This window comes from Panthera pardus, unplaced genomic scaffold, assembly GCF_024362965.1.
Source record: "Panthera pardus isolate Hobbes unplaced genomic scaffold, ASM2436296v1 HiC_scaffold_25, whole genome shotgun sequence".
Classification (NCBI taxonomy): Eukaryota; Metazoa; Chordata; class Mammalia; order Carnivora; family Felidae; genus Panthera; species Panthera pardus.
Window position 1 is genome coordinate 89,833,034 of NW_026526821.1, and position 20,321 is coordinate 89,853,354.

The 20,321-nt window shown below is 45.8% G+C and overlaps 1 protein-coding gene across 5 annotated transcripts in view; it reads right to left on the minus strand.

The window, feature by feature from the left end:
• Nucleotides 1-20,321, minus strand: part of SLC4A5 (solute carrier family 4 member 5) — a 110,237-nt gene that overhangs the window by 48,958 nt on the left and 40,958 nt on the right. For 4 of the 5 annotated variants that reach the window (XM_019442266.2, XM_053890841.1, XM_019442274.2 and 1 more), the window contains one exon: nucleotides 13,048-13,177. In XM_019442266.2, the coding sequence (XP_019297811.1) occupies nucleotides 13,048-13,177 (130 nt within the window). Of the gene's footprint in view, nucleotides 1-13,047; nucleotides 13,178-17,799; nucleotides 18,416-20,321 lie in introns of those variants that run through there. The other variant, XM_019442301.2, reaches the window with a different exon arrangement.

Here is a 20,321-nt window from a genome sequence, read left to right on the forward strand (position 1 = left end):
GCAATGATCGTCATAGTCTAGTAACATCACAAACACACACATAGACCAGTGGGGCAGGAGCTGCCTCCTGATAGAAGCAGACACCTCAGACAGGAATCAGACAAGCCTGGACCCAACCACCTATTCACAGGAAATACAGGGGCAGATGAACAGGTTAAGCACCATCACAGAGACACAACAAAATCCAGAATGTGGAAAGCATATGGGACAAATGCTGCTTCTTTAGCAATGACAACAATCACAAGGGAAAGAGGAGGAATCTGTAGAGAATGGCTTCAGAGACAGATCTCCCAAATGCAGTATGTGCACCAATTATATTTTAAAAATATGAGATAATCTGGGAGATATAGACACTGCCTAGATAATTCTGTGAAAATAAAGAATTAGTGTCATTTAGAAAAAATATGTGACAGTGGTATTATGGTTGTATTAAAAAGAAAGAGGCCTTTACCCCAAATAATTGAAAACAGGGTTTTGAAGACAGTCTGCGGATCAGGACCCATGGTCACAGCAGCATTATTCATGATAGCTAAAATGTGGAAGCAACCCAAGTGTCCACTAATGGATGAATGGATAAGCCAAATGTGGTATATACATAAATGGAATATTATTGAGACTTAAAAAGGAAAGAAATCCTGGCACATCCCTCAACATGGATGAACCTTGAGGATATTATGCAAAGTGAAATAAACCAGGCATGAAAAGACAAATATGGTATGATGCCACTTCTGTGAGGCATCTAGAGTGGTCAAAATCATGAAGACAGAAAGTAAAATGGTGGTTTCCAGGGGCTGGAGTAGGGGAATATAGGGGGAGTTACTGTTCAATGGGTACCGGGTTTCAGTTTTATAAGTTAAAAGAACCATGAGGATGGATAGTGGCAATGGCTGAATGTATTTAAAATCACTGAACTGCACACCTAAAAAATAGCTAAGATAGTACCATATTTTATCATAATAAAAAAATGGGAAGGGAAGGAAGAAAGAGGCCTTATCTTTTAGAAACACACACTGAAATATTTGCAGATAGAATGATATGGTGTATGGGATTTGTGTCAGTGTGATCCAGTGTGGGTGGAGGGGCGGGCAGCAAGGAGCGGGTAGAGACACAAGATTGGCCATGAATTATCTGGTAACCACTGAAGCTGGGTGATGGGTACATGGGGATTCATTCTACTACATACTACTTTTGTATACATTTAAATTTTCCATAGTAAAATGTTTAACCACTTTTCAGAATGAATAAAGGAATGGGCATTTTAGAAAGCCTTTGACCAAAGCCTGGCTTAAAAACACTCAGAAGCCTGATAAAATGGTTAATGTGTAATCCCAAACAACTCATTGCAAAGTGATCTTTACACCACAGTTGGCTTCAAAAGGTGAGGAATTAGAGTTGGAGAAGCAGGTCAAGCGGAAAGAAAATCTCCAGGCTGGAAAAGAACTCTAAGGATTTTGTCCAGGCCAGGGCAGGGCACCAGATGCCCTTCTCCCGTCTGGGATGGAGCTGAACAGAACCTTAAAGAGTCACATGTCACAGAAAGCAGTTCTCTGTCATGCAAAGAGGGTCTGGAATTGAGGCCTTTTCTGTGACTAGAAACTCAATCACAGATGCAATTAGAGAAGTCGCTGTTCAGTTTACACCAAGACTGATAAAAAGTGTCATGGGGCAAGCTACCAGTACAGCCAAGGCTTTCCAATACTCAACTCAGGATGTGAGAAGAAGAGGGAGGTTCTCCTTGTAGGCCCTGGAAAGGGCTAAAAACTAGGAGACCTAAATTCTAGTTCCATCCTCAGGTGGAGACTTAAATTCTAACCCCCACTGACCCTGCCCTGGCTAGTGCATCTGTGGCTCTTCACCTCCCCTGCATTAGTGTCATCTGGGAGCTTATTACAAATTCCAACATCTGAGGCTGAACCCCAGACTAATGACATCAGAATCTCAAGGGCCTGAGAATTGGACATTAGGACTTTTTAAAAGGAAGACCCAGGTCCTTAAGAGGACAGTGAACAGGCCATTTTGTGTGGTTAGCTAAGAGTAAAATCTGGACAATATAGAATATATCTGGAGAATATAAGTAAAATCTGGAGAAATTCTGATTGGGGTGAAGGTCCTTTCTTTCTGTGCTTATTTTGCATATAATCACCATTAAATTGTGTCCTGGTTAATTTGTTTGCAAAAACTCCCCTTAAAAGAGATCAAACCCTGCGTCAGGCTCTGAGCTGACACCCCAGAGCCTACTTAGGATTCTCTCTCTCCCTCTCTCTCTGCCCCTCCCCAGCTTGTGCACATTCTCTCAAAATAAATAAACTTAACAAAAATTCCTCTCAGAAAATCCTAAATTCAAAGATTAAAAAAATGTAATCTATGGAATGTGAACTTTAATGTTAAGGTTATGTTGCTTCGAAACGTTTAAGACTTATATTTGTACGAATTCATTGCTTAGATGAAGTTATGTTTACTCACCTAAAAGTTGAGAAGTACATGCCCACACTGTGGTAATTGTCCATCTACATGGCCTCCCTCACTGACCTTATTCTGTAACTCTCTCATCCCTACTCCATCACCCATTGTCCAAAGACTTGACTTCCACGTTTTAGTTACAAAGTATCAAGACATAGTGTTTTTGCTTGCTGCTAAGGCCAGTTGGTAATAAATTTTGTGACTTTAATGGATTGATTTCTTAAAAGTAATGTGAATGTGAGTTCTCCCCTATCATCCAGCAAAGCTATTTAACTGAACTTTGAGTCATATTAACACCTTGACTTTTCCAGCAGAAACCAAAGGCCAGTGTTAATTCTCCTATGGACCAATAAAAAATTTTCCTGGAGATGTGTGAGAAACCATTAGTATGTATGTGGAGTGGGGTACCTGGATGGTTCAGTCAGTAGAGCATCTGACTCTTGATCTCAGGGCCGTGAGCTCAAGCCCCACATTGGGCGTGGAGCCTGTTTTTAAAAAATGTATCTGAAATAATATAAAAAGTTGTTTCCATCCAAGACCAAGTTCGGAAATTTGTCTTCATATCGTCCCAGAGATGATTAGGTCCAAGGATACTGACTAATGTTAACCAAGTTCACAAGGATTGATGTATTAGCCCAAATTTACAATGAGATTTACAACGGTTATAGGGGTTAGGTACTGTCATCTTGCAGCCCTTGCATTCTCTCCTTACAGGCAGATGCATGGGGAAGGCCAAATTATCATCAGAAAGATATAGAATCAGAATTGAGGCTAAGTGACTCAAATGTTTAAAGACTCAGGATAAAATGTCTGGAACCTTCCATTTCTGTAAATGAGATTTGCCTGGGTCTGGGACCAGACAAGTGGGCACCTCTGTCATAGACTTTTCTGGAATGAACCCCACATGCTTTCATGGTTGACTAATTCCCTGTGATTGAAAGTCTTTCCTTTTGCTAGCATAGGAGTCCCCTCTAAGGGCCTTTGGTTATCCAGTGCGATCTGGGCACTGCTGGAGACCCACTTCTCAGAAAGAGTACCCAGTAGTCAGCTGGCAGGGATGAGGCAGAGGTGCATCATTCCAGGAGCCGTGTTGAGTGGGATGGGGGTGGTTACTCTGTGCCCAAGATCATGCATCTGGTGAAGGGTCCATCCTGCTGTACATCGTGTCTTCATTCAGGGGTAAGGGGGAGCCCAGAGCTAAGTGAATGTCATCAGACACAGCTATTAGCAAATTCCTTACTGGCTCCTTCAGGGAAAGGCTTCTGGAGACAAATCTCTCTGAAGGCCACTTGTTTGTGTATCCAGGAGGTTTTTGTAATTACTCCCAAAGGACTGTCATTTATAGACTTGTCAGTCTCCCTCAGAGTCTGTTGGCACCTGCTCCTCACTGCCTCTCAGGAAAGGCCCTCCTCTCTACCTGGATGCTCTCTCTCTCTCACCTGTGCTATTCAGGCCCTAGTTCAAAGGCCACTTCTTCCAAGGCAAAGCTTGAAGAGACTGCTCCTTCCTCTGACCTCCCATCCCATCTTGTGTCATTTGTCACATGGCACTTACCATAACAACGGTGGCTAAAGCTTACAGAGCACATTCTATGCACCAGACATTATACCAAGTACTTTACATGTATTATCTCATTTTATCCTCAAATCAGCCCCTTGAGGAAGGTCTGTTACTATTCACACTGTCCACGTTAGGAGACTGGAGACTCAGAGGATAAGGAACCTGCTCAAGGTCATGCAGCTTATAAAAGACAATGTTTACGGGCAAATCTTTTGACTCTAGAGGTCTGTTCTCACTACATCACAGCACTCCCCTTGGGTTTAGTTATCTATGTATATGAGCACATGCCTGCCTTTTACACTAAATCAGGGGTCAAAAAACCCATGTCCTATGAGTTAAAAGTGCCTCACAGTTTGCTTTTGTATGACCAGCTAGCTAAGAATGGTTTTTACAGTTTTCAAAGGGTAGTAATAAAGGAGGAAAAGGAGAAAAGAGGAAGGAGAGATCATATATGAGCAGAAAGCCTAAAATACTTACTATCTGTCCCTTATAAGAATTTTGTTGACACCTGCAATAGATCATAAGCATCTTGAGAAGAGATTCATTCCTGACTCATTTCAGTTCTCCCACAGGACCTAACACAACGTCCCCTAACATATTTTTAGAATGAAAGAAGAAAGGTGTGGATGAGATCAACCTTCCGAAGTTCTCCTAGACCCACAGATTAGAGCTTCCACTTTTCCACAGCACTATGAATTGATATAGAGCAGTAGTGACAGTAGATATCCACGTACAAAGATAGGATATGATCTCTGAGGTGCTTGTCTAAGAGGGGGGACAGGTTTGCAATACTCCACCACATATACTCTCATGGTGACTTGAAGAATTCTTAAAGTTCTGGTTGGCATTAGACACATGACTATGGCCAAAGACTAGAGTACATAAAGCACATATCTTCACTACTATACATGTGAAAAAGACATATTTGGGGTGTCTGCTCTGCTTCCATACATGGGGATATGCTCCCCAAACCATGGCCAGCCTTCCCATACCTCCCCATAACTCTGATTTGGGTCACAGTGATGGGACAACCAAAGTTGGGCAAATCCAATGCTCTTTGAAGAATTAGGAATTGGGACTGAGAAATGGCTATGCATTGTGGAATGGTCCCTTGAGTAGATGTAAACATGGAAGCTAAGGAATGGCCAAGGATAGGGACAAATGGGAGAAGCCAGCTGCAGAGAATAAAGAAGCTGCCCAGAGAAAGGTAGAGCCAGAAGCAGAGAAAAAGGACAGCTTGGTTTCCTGGGACCAAGCCTTGAGATATCTGACCCCTGGGTACCATGAGGTCAGCCTGTGTTCTGCTGATGCCTCCTCCTGTTGTGTAGGTTAGCTTGGGTGGGTGTCTATTACTTGCAGCCTCAAATGTCCTAACAGTGACAGGGGCATTACCTTTCCCTTGGGCATCCTACACAGGCCCTGACAGCTCACTTGAGCTTAGACTATGGTTGTGAAGCTAGACATATCAGATGGGAAAGCTCTTGACTTTAGCACAAAGAGCTCCTGACTGACAAAGCATTTTCAGGAAGGTTTATTCCTTCAGCATCTCGGAGTCTGACGGTTCTTATCCTAATAAGACAGGAGACATAACCACTAAAATCAATGTGTGAACCTTGTTTGGTTTGAAGTTGTACAAACCAACAGTAAAGGGAGGTTTTGAGACAATTAGGGAAATTTGAATGTAGATGAAATATCATATTAAGGAATTGTTCTCAACTTTGTAAGGAGATATAACGGCATTGTGGTTGTGTTTATAAAGAAGTCTAATTTCATAAAGATGTGTACTAAGATGTTTCTAATGTCTGGGATTTTCTTTTTTTTTTTATTAGAGAGAGAGAAAGAGAGAGAGAAAATCCCAAGCAGACTCCATGCTCAGCACAGAGCCTGATGTGGGGCTCAGTCCCACAACCCATGACCAGAGTCGAAATCAAGAATCAGATGTTCAACCAACTGAGCCACCCAGGTACCCTTGGGATTTTCTTTAAAACACTGTGGTGAAAACAAACAACAAAATGGAATTCCTAAAAGCAAAAAAAAAAAAAGTGATGGAGAAAAATTGATATTAATCTGTGACGGAGCTGGGTAATAGATACATGGGAGCTCATTATATTGTTCTCTCTACTTTTTGTGTTTGAAATTTTCCATAATAAAAAGTTATAGATATTTAGATATTTAAAAGTAAAATATTATATACTTGGACTTAGATGAAAACATATTTACATACAAATATATATGTGGATTAATCAACTGGCATCTTGGCAAGCAAAGTGGTCTGATGGTGGGGTTTCTCCCTTCTTGACAACTGCATTTGTGGGAGCCACCCGAGGATGTCCTCAGTTGTGGGGAGGTGACCCTTCCTGCCAACTAGCTTCTAGGGGTTCTGAGGAACTGCCAGCCAGTCAAGCCACATCTGGGAAGACTCCTGCCCTCTCTCCTCACATAGCTAGCCTTCCTATCCCACTCACTGGTCAGCTAATCCTATCTTAGCATCCTGAGTCCACCAGGTGGTGGCCTTGTGTCACTGCCTGGCTGTCCACACAGGTGCAGACTGGTGCTTCTCCCACCCAATGGCAGGCCCTATGAAGGTGGCCCCTTCTGGTGTGTTAGGCCTCATGCAGCCCCCACACTGAGCTGTGTGCTAACTGTAAGTGATCACTAAATCCCTGGGGCACAGACACCCTGGCATAGCCCCTATTCTGTGTTTACACAGCTCACAGGTGAGAGCACTAGTTGCAACCTGGGCCTCTGAGGCCTGGGGGAACTTTGCCCACTTCTACCTGGGCCTTGATCCAAGTTCTTATTCATATACAATCACTATTTCCCACTTGCCCAGCATAAGGGTCAGGTATCAGTGTTTGACTAGTGGAGGGACAGGGAAGGACCATGTTAGATATTAGATGTGAAAATGGCTTGATAATAATGGTGTGACTATTCAGACCAGGAAATAAGCATCTAGTCAAAGTCAAACAACCTTAAAAACTTTCATCTGACCACAAATCTCCATGCATGGCTCCACTGCAATAAAACAGGAGGCTCCTGGCACTGCTTACCTGCCTCTGAACCACCTGGCAACGCACAGCTCCTGCAGGAGCTCTTCTGCTCCCCTGTCTCCTCCAACGAGAGATGGGTCTGGCAATTACCAGCCCCCTACACTTCTGCTAGGAACCCCCAAGCCTCACTGAAGCCGCCCTGCCCTCTGCTCCTTGGGACCTGTCACATGGCTAGCAGCCTTTCTAGCTGCAGGCCCAGGACCCCGCACCCTCCACCCAACAGCTCTCTTCTGACTCTTGCATCTTTAAACCACTCTCCTTCACCTGGCTCCTTTCTGTCAGCAGTCAGCATACTCAGATCTCTCTTGCTCACAAAGAACAAAAGCCTCCCTTGAGAGACCTAACTGCCGCCTTTCACAGACAAGCATCTTGCGAGAACTGTTCAACCGTACCCACCCTCATCCTTCTGACTCTCTTCTCCACCTGCTGCCCCATCCCACCTGAGACTGCTCTCATCTCTCCATTCTCTGGATACTCTTCAGTTCTTTCCCCACTTTTGGCCACTCCTTCCATCCTGAATGTCTCCCTGCCCCTGGTTTCTAGTACATAGCACTCCTCGTGCTCCTCAGTGACCATTGTGGATTCCATTTCCTCTGCCCATCCCTTAAATGTGAGTGACCTGGGGGTTCTGCCCTGGAAAGTCTCCTTGTCTATGGATTTAATTCCTATCCAGATGCTCCTCACTCACAAATTCATGCTTCCCTACTGAGCTACAGACCTCCATATCTATATAATGACCTGATGGATGTCTCCACTTGGAGTTTCCCCAAACAGAACATGTCCAGAGGGAACTCATCAACAACCTCCACCAAAACAAATCACTCAACACTAGAAAAACGTGCTACCCCTCCTGTGTTTCCTAAATTGTTACAAGTCCCCCACCTGCTCAACCTGGAAACCTGGGCATCTCCCTGACTAACCTGCTTCCCAATATGCCATCTGTCATTAAGTCCTGTCAAAATTCTACCCTTTAAGATAGGTCTCAAATCCTGTAAAAAGATCAGGGGTTGCCAGGGATTAGGGAGGAGAGAGAGATGAATGAGCAGATCTTTAGGGCAGTGAAACTACCGGGTATGTTACTATAATGGTGGCTACATGTCTTTATACAGTTGTCCAAACCCATAGTAGGTACAACACCAAGAGTTAACCCTAACATAACTTATGGGCTTTGGGTGATAATGTGTCAATGTAGGCCCATCAGTAGTGACAAATGTACCGCTGTCATGGAGGATGTCTGTCAGTCACAAGGGAGGCCATGCATGTTCAGGGGCAGGGGGCATATGGGAACTCTGTACCTTCTCAATTTTGTTGTGAATCTAAAACTTTCTAAAAAAATATATCTAAAAGGAATATATATATATATATATATATATATATATATATATATATATATATATAATTATATGCTAAAAAAAATATGTCTCAAATCCACCCCCTTTCTCTGTTCCTACTACCAACGTCTTGGTCCAGGGTCTCATCTCTCACCTAGTCCAGCCTCCTAACAGGCCCAGTCTTGCCTCCTTTTATACATTCTCCACACTGAAGCCAGAGGGGACTCTCTCAAACAGACAATCCTGCTCCTCTCCCCCTCAGTGGCCCTCCAAAGCTCTCAGCATCAAATTCAAGCTCCACAACATGGCCTGCATAGGCCCTCCACGATTAGCCCTCACTCTAGCAGAGCCACAGGGAATTTCTGCCCCTTCCTCTGTGTTCCAGAGGCCTCTCCTCTTCCCCTTTCCATACCCTCTCCTGGTTAACTTTGACCCAACTTTCAGGTCTCAGTGTGAACACCTTTTCCTCCTGGATGTCTTCTTAGCCCCTGCTGTCTGGGCTAGGTGTCCCTACACTGTGCTTTCACAGAACCCCCCTCATCAAATGCCTGTTTGGATAATATGCCTTTTGTGCCCCATTGGACTGAAAGCCCAAGTGAGCAGGGATGGCATCTGTCATGTTCATTTTTGTATCTCCAGCACCTGGCTCAGGTTTACAGACAGTAAACACTTTGTAAATATTAGTTAAATGAATGAAGGATGTTTCCTGACTTCTGTGCTAAGAGCTCTCAGCTTCCTACTCTGCTTTACTCCATACAAGTAGGCAGCTATGGCCCCACAAGCATGATCCCAGGTAAGTGGTGAGACCAGAGGTCTGGGGGTGGATTCTACTCCAGATAATCAGGGAAATGATACTAGGAGGGCATTCTTCAAGATCTTAAGTGGGAGCAGTTTCAAAGTTGAGGCAAAGTTCAGGCTTTCCCCTCCATCACATGGGAGTGTGCAAACATCTCCACATGTAGGATGCTTTTGAAAATAAACTGATATGGTTCTACCCAACTAAGCTGACCCACTTTTCCTGCCCTTCTTTCTGCCCATTCCTGGTCATCGCAGGAATGTTCTCAATGCATATGTGTCTCATAAGAACCTCTGGAAAGTTCACTCTTTTGGTTTTCTCTGAGTTGAGATCAGAGGCAGCTTGGATTTGGAATTTGCTTTCAGAACTCTTGGAAGGGTCTAAGCTCCAGCTATTTCTGAGTAACCTCAAAGGACTCTCCACACTTGGGTGGGTTCCAGCCCAGGTCATTCTCCTTCTCTTTCTGTCCTTGCAGCCAGGCAGACTCTTGAGAGAGGATGGAATTCTGGGTAAATTGTTTGCTAGAAGTGAGGGGGGTGGGGAGTGTGCCCCCACCCACCTGACCCAGCCCTCCCTTCAGGCAAGGTCAGTATCAGCAAACAGCCAGCTGCATTTTCCTCCTGGGAATGCTAAAGAGACTGAGTTAGTAAAAATCTATCTTATTAACAGCCTGACCTACCAGCATTGATCACATTAGAAATGACGCCTGCACACACAGTCCCCATCATGTGCACAGGAGCAAAGCTTCCGTGGAGCTCAAAAAGCCATTTAAATCCATCCAGGGGTGACTCCTTCTCCAAGGGCTCAAAACATCCCCCAAACTAATAACCCCTGACAAAGCACCACCAGGGAAAATTCCTTGCGGATTTGAGATTTTTACTCTGTTAATCTCCTAACTCAATAAAGCAAACACTCCTGCAGCAAATTAAGTACTTTTATTAAAGGGTCCCCTCCTCCATTCTCTTTGATGTGGGTATAGGTCTGCAACCCTCCCAGGGCCTGAGTGTCTGTGTGAGGGGTTGTCAACCCCTGAAACACCATTTTCTCCTGTTACCCCCAAGGAGCCCCAGAACCCACTGGGATTTGCAGATTCTTGGATCTGGAAACTTCTAAGACCTCTGGCTTCCCGGAGTAGATCTCACAGCCTGTCAGCTGAGGGAAATGCTTCCCATTCTTTTGTGGGGGTGTGGCCTGGCCCTAAGCACCTCTACTGTTGCAGTTTGCCTGGAGGAGTCTCTGGCACAACTGTCCAGGCCAAGGTGGACTTGTTGGCCAATGGTCAAGCCTTTCCCCTGATCTTTTTACAAGCTTGCTGGTCATACCTCCAACAGTGAGCTGGAAACCTGATGGGGTTAGCTGGAGAAAAGATTAAAGGAGGCAAGGTAGAGAAAGGGGAGGTAGGGAGGTCTGAGCTCCTCTTTTCCCCACTGTTTCCTGCCCCACACTGGCCCCCAAGCTACTTCTCTTTCACATCTGGAATTGGGTTAAGCCATTTGGACTTCTTTTAGTCATTACTGTCCTCTCGTTATTGGTTTGAGGTCCATTCAGGACCCTTCCAGGATCTCCTCAAATGCTATCCTCAAAGCCTAGCTTATGAGGAAACCCACCAGCTTACAGATGGTAACTGTCAGATCAGATCCCTTTATATTTCAGGAGGAGCCTCCTTCTAGAAACATCACCTACAGTTTATCAGTTTCATTACAGATTCCATAGTGTAGAAGGCTCTATGGATTCATTCTCAGAGAAACTAGAAGCACTATTATTGTCTATAGTGGCAGACAATTGGGTCTCTGAGGGCCCTGAGGATTTCTTAGCAAGGGCTCTGTGGGTGTGTGTGATAGGCCCTCATGGAAGGTCTGTCCTGGTAATTGTTGCCAGTGATCCTGGATGCAGACCTTGCCCAGTGGAAAGAAGGCACTCGGTCCTTACTGGGTCTCTGAGAAGACCCTTCGCAATGTTCCATCTCTTTACTTGCCCACCTTGGACAAGAAAGGGATGGGAAGCACTAGCTCCTCAGAGGCATTAAGCCACAGTAGCCCAGACTGACCTCTGGTCATTTGAAATGTCCTATCCTTTCTTCTCAGCCCTGAATAGATGCTCTGGTCTCTGTGGCTATCTCCATTTATTTCCCATCCCAGTGGAATTGCCTCCAGACTTATGTCTTCCCATGGAAATACAAACAGAGTCCCTGGAAGTTGGAGGAAATGGAAGGAGGTAGCAGAGAAAATGGGGAAAGCATGACAAAGTACATAAGCCCTCAAGTTAGGGTCAGACAGGCCTGGGCTATAACCCAGACTCAGCTACCTGCATACTCTGACCCTTGTAAGCTATTTGCCCTTCTAAACCTCAGTATCCTCATCTATAAAATGGGGATAATAATAGTTCCCACCTCCTCAGGGTCATTGGGCAGCTTGAGGGAAATGAGCCCATAAATTATTTAGCATATAAAAGAGCTCACTGAATGGCTGATAAATAGAGGTTCAGGGGCTTCCAGACAGGGATTGGGGCCAGCCATGAGGCTAGGAATTCATTCCTTCCCTGAGGCCTGCAGGGATTTGTTAATCCACCCAATGGCCTTTGTTCCAGGAGAGATTGGAAGGAGGAGGTTTAGGACATCCAAACCTCCTCTTCCTCGCTCCATAGAGCAATTTACTTCCCAGGTGAGTGACTGCTGGTGGGTGAAGAAGGATCCCAGGCCATGGCTGGAACAGCTGCCAGGATCTGGGTATCCTGGTGGCTCCCAGGCAGAACTAGTCCTAGGCACAGGTGGAAGTTAGTCCATGCATTCTCAACCAGGGCAATATCAGCTCCAAAGAGGTCTCGGGGGAGCAAAAAAATTTTTTTTAGGTATTACCATGGTTTGTGGCACTCCAAAGTTTAAGCCAACCTCACAGAATCATGTCCCTTAGTATTTAATTCCTCTCATTAGAATAAATTAAATCAAATTCCAATTTAATAAAGTTAATTTAAATTAAAATTTCTTAGGAGCAAGAGGCACATTAATAAAAAAAAAAAAGGGTTGAGAAACGTTGGTATGGTCCATTTTCTGGACTTTCTCAGCTTCCTTCCCAGGGTCCCTCCTCTCTCATTGGCCCTTTTTGCTGCCTCCTTCCTTTTCCTTGGACTTGTGGCATCATTTGGTGTTGCTGACCAGTGCAGTGCATTTAGAAGCCCACTCTGTCCCAAGCACTGTGTATGGCCAGCACTATTCCTTACTCCAATCCTCTTTTGGCTGCATGACTTTGCCACGTGGTTTCCCTCCAGCTTTCTGACTCTTCTCTTCCTTCTACTGCTCTATATGCACAGTTTTTCTCCACCCCCCCCCCACCCCCGCCAATATGTGCCTCCAGAGCTCCACTCTGCCTGTCCCACCCCAAACTCTGCAGAGTCTCTTTTCTTCAGAGGCCCACTGGCCATCCCACCTGGATTTTTCATGGTATATATTTTCCTTCCTCCAGGAAGCCCTCCCTGCCTACCCTACTCCCTTGGTGCTTTCCCTTCTCCTACAGCATTTAGTTTGAACCATTTGACAAGAAAGGATATATATCCTTGTATTATTCTCTCATGGTCTCATGGATGTCTGTTCTACTTTTCCACTTGGATTTTAACCTCTTTGAGAATAAAGACAAAGTGATAAGTATCTGTTTGCTCCTTAGTGTCCAGCCCAGTCCTGGACACTAGGGAAGGCAGAAGGGGAGGTCTTTAGGGACCAGGAAGTACCCCAGCAGAACTTAAAGTGCAAGATGCCACTAGTCAATTGTCCTTCCCACCAGGAGGGTCAACTCAGCCTGGGCCCCAGGCAGACTGTAGTGGGAAGCTCCCTTCTCCCTTCCCTTGGACTCCACCTTACCTGGCTGACTCCTTCCACTCCATCTGGTCTCCGTCATGCTGCAGAGTGTCCATCTCTGTGAAGAGGGTAGGGTTGGGAGCCTCATCTTCCTCCCCCAGGATGTCCTGGAGCTGCTCAGCAGCTGGAGACCCTGTAAAAAGAGGGCAGCAGGGTCTGCTGAATGGCCTGGGGGAGGCAGAGGGCTGCAGGGCCAATTGAAATGGAGTGGGAGCGGGAGGCCTGGGTGGCTTGGTGGGTTAAGCGTCTGGCTTTGGCTCAGGTCATGATCTCACGGTCCGTGAGTTCGAGCCCCGCGTCGGGCTCTGTGCTGACAGCTCAGAGCCTGGAGCCTGTTTCAGATTCTGTGTCTCCCTCTCTCTCTGCTCCTCCCCTGTTCATGCTCTGTCTCTCTGTGTCTCAAAAATAAATAAACGTTAAAAAAAATAAAAATAAAAAAAAAAGAAATGGAGCGGGAGCCGGGTTCAAGAGAAAAGTATTTCCGAATTTAGTAAAACTAAGTCCAGTTTCTGGGAAAGCTAGACTCATGCCTCTGCAGTTGGATGTGGGTGAGATATTCTTTGAGATAAAAGGGATGAAGGATTTAATCTGCATTCAGACTCCAGGGTCTTGTAGCTGACAACAAAGAAGGATAGAAAATGGCCAAAGCTGGGAAGTAGCAAGGACAGGAAAGCAAGGACAGGAAACAGAAAAGTGAGAAAAACTCTGACTCAACTTCAGCATAACAAACCCAGAAGGACTCCTTTTCTCATTGGGGCCCAGACCAGTCAACTCCCAGTATTGGCCATGAAGGGGCAGTCAGCTCTGCAAAAGGACGTGCTTGTACCAGCATGCCACATGAGCCCACCTTCTTCATGGGCAAAGTGACAACCTATTCCTGCACTCCTGGTCTGCCTTCCAACTGCCCACTGGATGTCACCTCCTAGGTGTCTCTCAGGCACCTCAAAAGTCAGCATTCTAACACTGAAGATGTACTCTGCCCCAAACATGTTCCCCCTTTTCCTGCCTCCCTTCCTTCTTTCCTTTCTCTCAATATTTCATGAAAGTCTACTATGTGCCAGGCATTGTTCCAGGTGTCGGAAAACAAAGCTGTTTTTGTCGGAAAACAAAGAAGGCCCATACATCCTTGTTCTCTTGAATGTCTGCTCTAGTGGCAGAAACAATAAACAAGTAAACAAATGCATAAATAATCATTTCAGGTAGTGATAAACGTCCTGGAAAAACAACAACAACAACAACAAGAGAACTACATTAGATAGATTGATTAAGAAAGACTGCTCTGAAGAGCATGTGTTTGAGTTGTGACTTGGAAGATGAGAATGAATTACTTTTGCATCTCTGGAAAAAGAGTGCTCTGAGTGTTTCAAAGACTCCGACGTGAGAATGGGCTGGCCATTGTGTCTAGACCATGGTGAGCAAGAGAGAAGCATGACATGATGTAGAATGCCTTGCATGTAGAAAGGCATAACTGTCCACCAACTGTATTGGCTAGACACTCTGGAGTCACCTACACCTTACCACTTTCTCTTACCTCTACCCTCATATGGAAAGTTTTCAAAAATATGTCCCCCCTCACCAATCCCTTTGCCCCTGCCCTGGTTCAGTCTCTCCTTAATTGTCCCTTGGGCTTCATCAAGTCTTCCCCTTCCTCCAAGCCCCTCTGTCCCTTCAAATTATCATCCTTACAGGCCCTCACTTAATTTCTCCATGGTTTCCCCATGGTCAATAATTTCAACTACGTTTTCATCATACTCCTCACTCTTACTCCTTGACTTCCCAGTAAAACCAGGCAGCCAGTACCCAAACAAGAATTCATTGGCCCAGTCTTCCTCTGTGCAGGAGTGTCAAGGGGGGACAGGGAGAGGCAGTGTGGTACTGTGGTATAGTGGAGACAAGGTGCACAGTGAGCTTGCAACCCAGCTAGACATGGGTATGAATCTCAGAGTTGCCACTTGCTCATGAGTGAATTCAGTTTGAGTGAGCAGGGTTGTTGGGAGGAACAAGGAGATTCAGATAAGGAGAATAAGACACATGACATGGGGCCTAGAATGTAACAGGTGCTGATCCCCTTTACTACCAACCCCAGCACCCAGGCTCATGAGCCCCACCCAATGGTGAAAAAAAGATTTTCGGGGTGCCTGGGTGGCACGGTTGGTTGAGCATCCAACCTCGGCTCAGGTCATGATCTCGTGGTTCGTAGGTTCAGGCTCCGCATCAGGCTCTGTGCTGACAGCTTGGAGACTGGAGCCTGCTTTGGATTCTCTCGCTCTCTCGCTCTCTCAAAAATAAATAAACATTACAAAATTTTAAAAACAAAAAAAGAAAATGAAGTATTTCCACTCTCAGCAGGTCTCAGAAGTGCAGCCACCTCCCACTCATCCTTGTTAGCACCATGTCCCATGTCCCCTGATGCCATTCCTAACCTTCGCTCCTCTCTTCAAGCCTCTTGATCCATCTCCTACCCACTTCACCAAGGAAATAAAGGCCTCTAGATGTGAGATTCATCACCTTCTCCCTTCTAGTTCTGTACCCTTACCACTTTGTAGTCCATTTTTGAACAAAGGAGTCCTTCCTCCAACTTAATCTCTGGCTCCACTCATTCCCTTCTGCTGGATCATTATTTTATCAACAAGCCTTTGCTTACCTTGGTCTTCATCTCTCCACTCTTTTTCTCCTAGCCTATAAATAGTTCTTCCTACCCTGTAACACTCTTCCATGACCTTGCCTGCCTTCCCTGCTCTCTTGCTTGCCTTTCCCCCCAACTTCTTGAAGGAATGGTCAGCACTTACTGTCTCCACTTCCTCCTTACCCAATTACTTTCCAACCTGCTCCAACTGGTTCAATCCCACTACTCTAAAGGACATTGACTAAGGCAGAGACTTCAACTGGCAGCTCAAAGACGTGTTTAGTTCAGCCCTCACAGAGTATAAAAGTTTTTGAAATTGTTGCTAACATAAAGAATTGTGAGATTTCATATAATAATCCACATTTCTGACTTTTCTTGAAAATTCAGATGCTCTGACAACTGTGCCTACATTCCTGCTTGGCAACAATTAACCAAAGCTGAATGATAGCTGCCTTCTTTAGGTGGGCATATGCATTTTTTAAAGTTCTTTTATCTGAGTATTGTTGACACACAAGGTTATGGGCATATGCATCGTAGTTTGCCACAGTCCCCACTGCTCCCTAGTCAACTCTGCTAATCTCATTTATGTTATGCACCTGAGTTTACAACTCTGCCCTCAGACCGCTCTTATCTTATTCTCAAAGAGTAAAGTAATAAAACCAATCAAACCAACAGGTCTGGCTTATCTCTCTGGGGCATCAGTGGTGCTGACTGCTCTCCTGAACTGAAACGCTACTCTTAGCTCTTGTAACACTTTCTTGATATTTTTTCCTACCTCTTCAAGGAATCCTTAGTATCTTTCCCTGGCCCCTCTTGCCTGTCTCACTTAAATCTTAGTCTTCCCCAAGATTTCTCATTAAACTTCTCTCTTCTCCTTCTACGCTCTTCCTGGGCCATCTTGTGTTATGGTGTCACCCTGTAGATGAGGTCACCCATGTCTCTGGGCCCTGCCTGTATTGAACATTTCCAACTGTCAACTGGATTATTCCATGTGGGAGTTCTGCAGCCTCCTCAAGTCGACCTAATATATTCAAAACAACTCCTTTATGCCTGCCATTCTCTGTTTTGAATAATAGCATCCCTAACTCTCCAGCCATTCAGATAAGAAATACCGGACTCATTCTTGAAGCCTCTTTCTGTCTCACTGTTCATGTCCAATCAGACACTAACTTCTTTCCCTTGCTTCCTAAATATTTTTCAGCTGTCTCCCTTTTTTCCTACCCATTGCCACCATCTTGACTCAGGTTCTCATTATTTCCTGTTCCTATTGCTGCAAGAGCCTCCTGCTGCCACTACTGCCTCTGGTTGTCTGATCCACCCTATTCCCTATGTGGCAGCCAAGTTTGCCTTTAAAACATTTCAAACATATTCACATGACACACTCCTGGGAGTCTTGGTGCTCTTTGAGCAGCACCATAAAATATTTTGCATTTGAGTTAGAAATAATTTTACTTAGCAGAAATTATTAATTTATCTGTATATAGCTCAATCTGCCTCATTTAAATGAATTTTATTTCTGAACTTTTCTATTACTTTAAACATCATCTTTTCATTGGGTTATGGATTGCTGACACTTGCTAGCAGGCATCAAAGGTTAAAGTTTTATAGAAAACTAACAATTGAACAAATAACCTTATTTTTTCTTTACACTGGGAGAAGCCTATGACTGATTCTGAGAGGACACAGCAATCAGAGTTCTAGAACAACTCTTTTAAAATGTAGGTTTGATCAGGTTACTCTCCGGGTGAAAGGCCTTCAATTGCTCTGTATTACCTAGAGCCTAGGGTCACTGACCTGGCCCAAAACATCCCTTGTGATCTGGCCCTTACCTGTCTTTTTAGGTTCTATCATGTTTCTCAGCCAGATGCCCTGGAACCCAGTTACCCTTGACCCCAGATACCCCAGCACACCCCCTCCAATCCCAGATATCCTGGACCCTAACCACCACACACAGTTCTCTGACAAGGAGGGCACCTTACTCCTTGGATTCTTGTGCCTACTCTTCCCTAAGTTTGGAATCCCCTTCCCCTTAAAGGCCAGATAGGAAGACAAAGAGATGGAACAACCAATAGGGAGATGAGACAGGGCAGAGAGCAGGACGCCTGAACCAGCCCTGTCTGGGGCATTACCTGCTCCCTGGAAGAGCTGAGCACTGAGGTCTCCGGCTGTCGGCACGGCTTCTGGCCCCAGCCTGTCTCTGCTGCTGCTGCCCTGGCCACTGCCTCCAAACGTCCTCTTCCCCACCGGTCACAACAAACTCACTTTTTTTCCAGTTATGCACCAGGGGAGGTGTAGGGAGAGAAGAGGGAGAGAGAGAGAGAGACAGACAGAGGGAAGGAATGTGTGAAAGACGGGTGGAAGAGAGAGAAGGCTATATGTGGGAGAGAAAAGAGATGTAGTGTGAGAGAAAGACTATATTGAGGGTGAATTAAAGATACAGTGTGAGAGAAGTGTGTGTAAGAGAGAGAGAGAATGAGAGGAAAGAATGTGAGAGAGCAGTGTGAGGGGTGGGGGTCCTCAAGTGCACTGGAGAGAGAGAGGGGCTCAGCAGCGCAGAGGCTGGAACAGGCAGCTGGGTCTTCACGGTGGCAGGGGCAGGGCGGAACAGCTGCGGGTCTGTGAGAACACTGGCGGAACTGCCTCTGTCCCGCCTCCCCCATGAGGGCTCCAGGAGAGCCCCAGCACCTCTCCTTAGGCCCCTTTATAAAGGCAGAGGTAGGATTTGCCCTCAGACTCCCCGGGGCCTCCTTAAGAGCCTTGGCTGCAGGTGAGCGGCTGGAGAGTGGCTGCCAAGACAGAGTTCTCTCAGCTGCGCAGCGTCCCAGGGGGAGGTGGGATGGTTAGGGAGGGTTGTTGTGGGGTCTCAGGTTTCAAAGCCACCATGCTTGGTCAGTAATGTTCCACGCAGCTGGTTTTTCTCTGTCCCCAACTTTTTTTTTTGCTATTATTTTTTTTAAGTTTATTTATTTATTTATTTTCAGAGAGAGAGAGAGGGTGAGGATGAGCTCACATGAGCAGGGGAGGGGCAGAGAGAGAGAGAGAGGGAGAGGGAGAGAGAGAGAGAGAGAGAGAGAGAGAATCCCAAGCAGGCTCTGAGCTGTCAGTGCAGAGCGCAATGCGGGGCTCAATCCCAAGAACTGTGAGATCATGACCTGATACAAAACCAAGAGTCAGATGCTTAACTGACTGAGCCACCCAGGAGCCCCCTCTGTCCCCAACTGTTAACCCAGACTCCTGATCCTCTAGCTCTTTCTTTATCTACTTCTAGGACAAAGTGCTAAATACCATCACTCAGTGGATGTTTCCTGGGACCCCATGGACAGTGGGAACTGGTCACTTGAGGCTGTGGGGAGAACCCCACCGGGGAATTATTTTGCTCTGCTGAGAAACTCCTAATCTCCTGGGTTCGGTTCAACAAGTTCTTACTGAGTACTTAGAATGTGCCAAGGTTGATTAGAGGTCACTGGGCGGCTACTGCTCCAAGGGGTACTGAGCCCTGGATTCTCTAAGTCTCAGGGCTAGGAGGGAGCTTAGCTGTTGTCGAAGAATCTAAGCCCTTCACTTCACAGATGAGAAATTTGAGACCCAGTCTACACCACAGAAAGGCCCCATCAGGCCCCAAATTAGGGGAACCTGGAGGAGAGTAAAGTCCACTGACATCCTCCACCCTACACTGCCCACCCGCCTATGGCTGGCCCCACTCACATTTTCATACTTGGGGCTCAATGATCGAGGGTGCCCACTTTAAAGCTGAGGAAACAGGGGTGCCTGGGTGGCTCAGTCGGTTAAGCATCCGACTTCAGCTCAGGTCATGATCTCACGGTTTGTGAGTTCAAGCCCTGCATTGGGCTCTGTGCTGACAGCTCAGAGCCTGGAGCCTCCTTCGGGTTCTGTGTCTCCCTCTCACTCTGCCCCTCCTCTACTCTTGCTCTCTCTCTCTCTCTCTCTCTCTCTCTCTCTCATAAATAAATAAATAAATAACTTAAAAAAAATAAAGCTGAGGAAACAGCAGCAGAAGGTCAGGGTGTCTGTTTAGGTACTGGGCTCCAAGCAAACACCACCATCCAGAAGTTTCTGCAATGCTGGGCTTCTCAGCAGGACAAGACAGTGAGTAGATGGGCCCCTCCCCAGGGTGCCAGGCTCTACAGCTCACAAGCCACTGTGGCTGATGTTGGCCCATCTCCTCTTGAGCACCACTAGGTAGCTACTCCATGCCACACTGGGTCAGGGGCTTTGGGTGACCCCAAAGCACCCAAAGAGAGATTGTCAAGGATGCCAGAAGATTCTCTTTATCCATGTGGTGCTTTAAGAGCCCAGACCTGGGTTTAACACCTGACTCTGCTAATTACTAGCAGTAGGATTTTGGCAAAGCATTTAAGTTCTCTGAGCCTCAGTTTCCCCATCTATTAAGTGGGAATAATCAAGCCTACCTCACTAGATTGTGATAGCCATTCAGGAAGATAATACATGTGATGTGGTTGGCACAGTGCTTGGTATACACCAGTCACCCAATAAATGATATTGCTATTTTGTTGTTGCCAGCAGGTCTGACACATTTCTCCCTTGTTCCCAGTCATCAGCCTGGCCCTTTTAAACATTCCAAGGGCTCAATCCTTTTCAGCCTCTAAATGCTCATGCTGCTCCCATGCTG